General features: G+C 43.6%; 1 protein-coding gene across 1 annotated transcript in view; it reads left to right on the top strand.

Moving 5' to 3' along the window:
• LOC107084855 (nesprin-2-like) overlaps nucleotides 1-7,926 on the top strand; it is an 81,547-nt gene that overhangs the window by 27,240 nt on the left and 46,381 nt on the right. The window contains exons 16-25 of the mRNA XM_015374903.1: nucleotides 118-211; nucleotides 362-561; nucleotides 1,471-1,647; nucleotides 2,324-2,467; nucleotides 2,563-2,664; nucleotides 2,808-2,987; nucleotides 3,097-3,255; nucleotides 3,336-6,740; nucleotides 7,134-7,268; nucleotides 7,453-7,578. Of these exons, the coding sequence (XP_015230389.1) occupies nucleotides 118-211; nucleotides 362-561; nucleotides 1,471-1,647; nucleotides 2,324-2,467; nucleotides 2,563-2,664; nucleotides 2,808-2,987; nucleotides 3,097-3,255; nucleotides 3,336-6,740; nucleotides 7,134-7,268; nucleotides 7,453-7,578 (4,722 nt within the window). The remainder of the gene's footprint in view (nucleotides 1-117; nucleotides 212-361; nucleotides 562-1,470; nucleotides 1,648-2,323; nucleotides 2,468-2,562; nucleotides 2,665-2,807; nucleotides 2,988-3,096; nucleotides 3,256-3,335; nucleotides 6,741-7,133; nucleotides 7,269-7,452; nucleotides 7,579-7,926) is intronic.

Genomic DNA, 7,926 nt, shown 5'->3' with positions numbered 1-7,926 from the left:
GTCCATCCATCCATCCATCCATCCATCCATCCATCCATCCATCCATCGCCTCATGCTTGGCTGTGGAGGTCCACTGTAGATTCTATCCTAAAATCGATGTCAAATCTTTCTTATCAGGAAATAAACAAACAGGAACTGCCATCTGTGCTGGAAGCTGCCCTTCAGAAGCTGAAACACATTGCAGAGAAATATTCCAGTAAATCTGCCCTTGGTAAGTTTATATACGGTAACTATAGCGCCAGTTCCCACGCATGGCGTCTTCAGGCCCTTTACTGAGTCAGTTTCAGTCAGATTGGTGAAATTAACTTTAAGTTCTGAGCTGTGGAACTTGGCATTTCTCACTGTAGCGTTTGCTCCTCAGCTGCAGATTACCACCGTGTCAGTCAGCAGGTGAAGCAGCTTGAGGAGAACACTGCTGCGGTTCTGGAGGAGATGTCCTCAGCCAGGATCAGGATGAGCCGGGTCCTGTCCGCCTGGGACTCCTACAATGACTGCCAGAGCTCCATTCAGGCGTGGCTTGAACAGGGCTCTGTGACTCCCAGCCATGGACACTCATGGATGGTAGGAAACCCTGATATCTAGTGGGAATGATTATTGGAGGGAATATTAATTATATCACTCAGATCTTGTATAGAAATGTATTATCTACATATTACGCCACCTATAGTCGGGATCTGTTCGATGTATATTTAAAAATCCGAGATTTAGTTTGACAAAAAATTGCTTTTTAAACAATCAATGTAAAATGAGCTTTATTCTTACATTTCTAAATAAACACCTCTGTTTTAGTCATTTAAGCAGTGGCGGACTTGGTCCCTCTGGGGCCCCAGGTTATGTTCAGTTAGGGGCCCTCCTCCGTGTCAGCCCTCCTGTCCCAGTGGCCCCTGACTGTGACGGGTTGTGTGGATCTGCCTCAGTGTTCCTGATATTGTACCGGGAACCAGAGGGCAGCTCAGTTGTAGCTTTGACTGTCGTCTTACATTTCTTTCTGCTCCAAAAGGATGTGCTCCTTTCTTCTGCTAAATCATAACTCTTTTATTGCATTGGTAAACAAATATTCCAACATGGCTGTCAGATTCTGCAACAGCTTCTTCCCCACTGCCATCTGACGGCTGAACTGATGAGAAAACTCCAAATCATGTCCCAGACTCTGCATCACACTGATGACACCAAACCAAAACACTGCAGATTTGTACCATATATACTAATGCTTTGAACTACCAGATCAATGAGTTTTTTTGCACCATGTTTTTTTCTCCCGCACTATTTACATGTGATGACTGCCGCACTTTATGGAATGGAAATGCGCTGAAAGCTGTACAAAAGAAAATCTTTTTTTGTATACAGTCTATGTATACAAAATGACAATAAAAGTTTCTAATTCTAGTCTGTTAAAAATGAATGGTCTCTGTAGGAGTTAACATAAAATGTAATTTCTGTTGGCTCTCTGTCTGTCCTCTGCTGCTGCAGGCTTCTCAATGGGTGACGTTTGAGTCCATGAGTGAGTGGGGCTCCAGGCATGCCCATTTAAATGAGGTGAGCCAGTTTCTGATGGAGTGCACAGACCCTCAGACCAGCAGAGCTCTGGCTGAGGAGCGGCGGAAACTCAACAAGCACTGGGCAGAGTTTGTAGAAAGAACCAATCTGGTGAGTTTTCTACCAAACAAGATGTGGGATCTAGATATGATCTAACAGAGCAGATGTACCTGCCTGGATTTCAGATAGAGTTTATGGTTGAATACACCATCCAAACTTTGCAAACCGCTTTAACTTTCTGACATTTTCAATCTATTTTATTTTGGAGTTCATAGAAAAACAAAAATTAGCTCCATATTAAAGAAAAAGGCTTAATCAGTTATCAGTAATTTCATCACGTAAGACACTGAAGCATGGAGTGTATTTTTATCTACAATGGCATAGTCATTTGGATAGTCTGCACTTTGACTAGGTCACTCTGTTAATGCTTTAAAAAAATAGGCCTAAAAAAAAGAAAACTACAATAACAACATACATAATAAAATAGATGTTATTATTTGCACGTTATTAGCTCAATGTTGTGTACAGGTTTGATATAAACAATCCCAGAGCTGCTCTCTCTAGATCATCAGGGTGGTTCTGCTGCCGGAAGGTCAACCTCTGCTCCAGTGTCAAGTCCTCTGCACCCTCTAAAAGCTTTTCATCCTGGATTTAGCTTCATCCATTTTCACCATCATCTCTGACTCTTTTCCATGTAGACATCGATCATGATGATGTCATTGTCAATAGGTTGGGAAAAGTTCCAGCATTTTTTCACATGATCTTTTGTTGGATTTTTTCTTCTCAGGAAAACTCAACAGAGCGGAGTGCTGATGTCACAGCTAGCACCTTCCAGGACCTCCAGCATTTGATCAGAGAGGCCACTCTGATTCTTAAAGAGCCTCTGGAAGCAATGGCGGGTCCTTTAAGAGTGTACAGGAAACGGCTACAGGTAAAACTACTGGAAACATTAGATAATTATTACAAATACAATTCCTTCCCTTTTTCCATGATCATGGAGTCACTTGAGATGTTTTCCTCTATTAGTTCACAATAAGAAAGATAAAGGAAGTAAATCTTGGTACCCTTGAGCCATCTGCAGAGTGTCCACCTGATCAGCTACAGAAACTCCGGCTTGCTATTCCTGAAGTAAGAATGAGTGAAAATACATCGATATCATATATATATATATATATATATATATATATATATATATATATATATATATATATATATATATATGTATACCATACATAATATCTTATCAGAGTTCTTCTTTATTTTCATTTCAGGTAATGCAAACCCTGTTTGAAGCTGAAAAGGTTTGTGCTGAGCTCCAGCATAGTGTCACTGGGTTGGACACCAGACTAGCTGAACTCCTTCTCTGGGAAATCGAGGCCAGGGAGTTGTACTCAGTGCTGAGAGCCACAGATCGACAACAATCAGTACAAGGCCAGGACCCACGAGCCAGGGTATGATGCCCCACAGATCAGAGTGCAGTCTGTCTTAGGTTATTTCATAAGGAATGCTGACAGTTTATCTGTTGAAACAATGTTTACTTAGGAGCATTTTTATTTGCAGATCATCATTTCCCGTGGTCTTCAACTAGAGGGCCAGGTGGTCACAGAGGAGCAGGACCTACAGGTTATCGTTATGACTAGTCAGAAAACCACCCCCATCCAATACCTTCATGCATCTGCTATGCAGAAACGGGTCCAAACTGCCGTTTCCCAGTCCCAGGCTAGTTGTTTTCTCACATGCATGTACACACATACATAGGCTACAGACAGATGTTTTCTAAAGTATATGTTCAATTTCAGGAAGCTATCGGTTTGCTCAGTAGCCTGGGTTCAAGGAGAGACAGAAGCAGAAGCCCTCCTGAAGCTGTCCAACCATCAAAAGTCTTCATCCAGGCTAAAGCTACACCTCAACACCTGAGAGAGTCAGAGACTGCACTGCCAACTCATCAGTCAGAGATGAACGTCATCTCACATTGGAGTCAGGAAACCTTTGTGCCAAAGATAGTAGTGCAAGAAAGCAGAGAAGAAAAGATGTCTCCACCAATGCCATATACCTATGCAGAGGCTGTTATGCAGACAGGTACAAGGGCACGTGAAGAGGTCCAATTTCAGGTTTGCCAAAATGCCAGCGTGGAAAGAAATCAGAAAGTTCAAGATACCCATGAGCAACAAGTCCTGCAAAAGGAACTTTCCAAAAAATCTGATCAAGAAAAGCTCCAAGCATTAAATTACAAACTGGAACCCAAACCAGAAGAAAAGAAAGAGAAAGAGATGGTTCTAGAGCAACCACGCAAGGCCAAGCAGAAGGAACAAGAAAATGAGAGCATAGTTTGTCAGGTTCAATTTGAACAGCAGAGCCTTGCAAATGTAAAAGAAGAAACCCCTTTTAAACTGACAGCTGACATTTATCAGGAGAGTTCACATCAGCAACCACCTGCAAAGAAAAAGTATCTGAGTTCAAAAGAACTCCAGAGCAGAAAGGCTCAGGCAACAAAAAATCGACCATGGCTTCAGAAAACAACCCTAGCAGAAAATAAAAGCCCAGAATCTTCTCAAAAACAAGATCCTGTCCATTCAAGACAAGTCAAGTCACAGTTAAAAAGAGAAACAAAGTCTGCTCAGGTTGTTTCCCAAAATACACCCAGAGGTAGGGCACACCCAGAATTACAACAAAAGGTGACAAAGCAGTCACCAAATGAACAACACCAGTCTTTAAGGTTAGACCAGCAACAGCGACAAAAGACGCAGGTTCAAAGCTTTCAGAAACGGGTACAACCACCTGTAAAGCAGGCTGAACCTGATTTAGAAAACAAGGGTCAATCCCAAGTCCAGTCTTTTACAAAGCCAGAATCTACTGCAAAGGTTCAGCCTCAGTCAGCGGCCCAGCCTCAAGAACAGTCCAAAGGTCTGGCTTATACTTGTGCGAATAGTCAACTAACAACCATGTCCCAAACCAGAATAGGTGAAACTCTGTCACAGAAACAAACATCCCCACTAAACCAGAGTCCCTCTCAAACAAGTGTCTTTTATGGATCTCGGCTTCCCTTGAATACGCTGGAAGGGCCTCCAGTCAGACCCACCCCTACAGTTCAGGCCCCTCTACCAGGTCCCATCCAACTCCCTTTGCCTTCCCATATCCAGCTTCGTAGTCATCCACAGTCTTGGGCTCCTGTTAGACCACCTTCTCCTAAGCCACCAACAACTGATAGGCCTGAAACCTGTGGTCAGCAAAGTTTCACTCAGTCTCAATCCCAGCTGCAGTTTTTTAAGCAATCTCATCTTCTCAGTCCTTCAACTCCACAAATCCAAGCAAATGATCAATCTCCTGCCCCACATCAGCCTCGGGCTTATCTTCAAAGCCCTTCCCAGTCAGTTTCCCAGGCTCAAATCAGTCCTCAACAAAGAGCAATCCTTCAAACTGATGCCCTTTCCACAGAGCGAGCTGTCAAATCAAAGTCAGGGGCCAATCAGCCTCAAACACCAATTTACGATGAATCAAAATGTCAACCTGTAGTCCATTATCAAGCTCGTTCAGCCTCTGATCCCACAAGTCTCACTCAGCCAGCAGTCCTACACCAAGGTCTTTATTCTCAAGGCCAACTGCCTGCTTGGCATGAAGTTGGAGGTGGGACACAAATGCCTATCCAACATCTTCAAACTACTGTTCAACCTTTTCCTTACCTTAATATATACCCCCAGCCTTGTTTTCCATCCCAGCAGTGGGCAGAAAAACAAGAACTACAAAATCAAGCCATTTCCCAACACAGGCACCCAGTTTCACAATTATACCCTCAGCAGATGACTCATGCTTTACATTCTCAGGGGTATCCAGCAGGTCAAGCCTCACCCCAGTGGGCTCAGCAAGGATCTCAGATCAGTCCCCATGGCTATATTGTTGGTCTATCCTGTACAAAGCCTCAAATAAGTCCCCAGACAAGCACACCATCCTGGACTCAAGCCCATTCCCAACAGAGCCATATCCAACAGGGCCCTCCAATAGGAGCTTATCCTTTAGTACAGAATGAACAAGGTCAGATTCAGCAAAAGACCTGGTTCCAGCCTCAGCCTCAGGCTTACCACCAGCCTGTGTCTCAACCTTATTTTCCAGCTCAGCAATCAATCCACGGGCAACATCACACTCAGCCTCAGATGCAAATTCAAATACCTCTACAACCACCGCCCCCACACAATGCTCCTCCTCAGCTCTCTACACAGAACCAAGGACACACTCCTCAAGGCCAGTCCCAAACACAAACCCAGCAGCAACCAGCGCTACAAACTAAAATACATACCAAAACCAATCAGCTTCCGTCTATAACCCCTATTCAGTGGTCCTCTCCTCAGCCCACACATGCCCAGGTGCTGCCAAACCCAGTGCCTGAGAGCAAAAGTTCTTCACCTCCAGAACCCAAACCTCTGGCCTTAGCACACTCAGATCCATCAGTTGTGTGTTTACCATCTCAGCCAAAGGTGGAGCCATCAGTTGGCTTAGAGAAAGAAGGTGTAACTGATCACAAACAACAAATTGCCACAGCAACAGTAAATATTGAGTCTTCACCAAAAGACGGGGAACAGAAATGCATTAATGAAGAAACTGTGACCCAATCAGAGACATGGTCCAAAGCACATTCTCTAGATGTAACTGGTGTCGTGTCTGTCATACAGCCTTTACCTGAACCTCAGGGGCAGAAAATGTCTGTGGTAGTAAGACCGAGCAAGATTGATATTGAATCTACACAGCCACCCGGCATGACATCAGAAACTGCCTCAGAACCAACAGCTCAGACACAAATTCAGCCTGTTGTTCAACCAGCGACTGAACTTAAGGCACAATCACTAACACCGTCCAAACCCCAGAGCCAGTTCCCAAGTCCAACCCAGCAGCAGCCTCAGTCACCAATGCTGAACAAGTCCCAAACTTCAACACAACCCAGGGCCTCATTTTCACCTCAGACAAGTCCTAAGACTAGACCAGTACCTACAATGGCTCCTCAGAATAAGGACGAATCATCAAATCTCTCTCCTGAGACATTTCTTCTGCCTCAAGCTCCTGCTAAGGCCTACACAGAAGCCTACGCAAAGGCCCAGGCTCTGGCCCGCAACCACTTTGAAGAGGCCAAGCACTGCCTGCAGGCCCACATCATCGAAGCAATCTCTGTCTTCAAAGATAGACGCTTGTCACCTGAGCAGGTCTCAGCCAAAGAGGTAGAAAGAATTTCCTTTTATGCATGATATACTGTATAGTTAAGACTGATAAAAAACCAGCAGCACACAGATTACCGTTTCCAGGAAACTGGAGGTAAAGGAGACAGCTGGAAAAAAATGACATAAATTAAACTTACCTGATAATATAGAATGTCTTTCCTATATCTTGTAGCATAAAATTAATAAAAAAATGTCTCATCAAAGCAACATCGGTGTTTATCACAAGCAGCTTTTCCGTGTTGGCTAAACTAAATCTAAAAAAATGTTTGTGGTGTGGAATTCATTCAACACATAGTAAGAGATTTAGGGCATTTTTAGACTTTCACCTCTTTGGCCAGCATAATAAAGACCTTTGCACTTACCTTTTTTGCCTCTTTTTGCCTCTTTCCTCAGCGGACTCTAAAGACCCTTGACCCAGAGTTGCTAGAGGAGTTCCTGAGAGCAGCCAAAGGCATGGAGGCCTTCTGCACTCAATCTCAACTCAAAGAGATGGAGTTCTTCACGCAGTCTGTGCAGTCACAGTGGAAGGTAGGACAGTAAGAGCGCTGCTCGTGATTGGTGTCTGGTTTTAAATAACCTAACCTTTAAAATGTCTTAAACCATTTTAAATCAAATTAATATTAACCTTAATGTGTTTATTTGGTCAACCTTGTCTGTATGGTGTGTAGCTTCTAATTGCTGTTTTCTGAATTCATTCTTTTGTTCTGTCCAGGATGTGAGAGCTGATATCTCAGGGTTTTTGCAACAGTTGAGATTTGAAGTAGCAAGAAAAGCTTTTAGCACAGGTTTGAGGGACAGTGAGATGAACTTAAGATCCTCCAGAAAAGGTCAAACACAGGTAGTAAAACTTCTGGAGCAAAATGTCTAGGTGTGCTTCAGGTGATGGGGATGGCGCTTATGGTGTCTGTTTGCTTTTATATCTTGGTCTTCTGTGTTTGCATGCCTCCTGTCAGTGGGGCTTTGGGTGTCTGGAAGTTTTATTATGGCTTTAACGGGAGTTCTGTCTTTTAGCAATATCAGCACGTTGTGTCTGTAGAAGTACTTTAAGCAGACGTCTACTTATGATGAAAAATAGATCAACTGTCATTGTTGGGGAAGAAGAAAACTCTATATTCTGCTTTTGTTCTCTGAGCAACACCCAGCTTTCCTTTGAGCTCCCCGAGCTCCTATAGGAGAAGCAGAGAAA

Source organism: Cyprinodon variegatus, unplaced genomic scaffold (genome assembly GCF_000732505.1).
Source record: "Cyprinodon variegatus isolate N-32 unplaced genomic scaffold, C_variegatus-1.0 Scaffold110, whole genome shotgun sequence".
NCBI lineage: Eukaryota > Metazoa > Chordata > Actinopteri > Cyprinodontiformes > Cyprinodontidae > Cyprinodon > Cyprinodon variegatus.
Note: the sequence above shows the minus strand (reverse complement) of the source record. Positions and strands in the feature narration are given on the sequence as shown.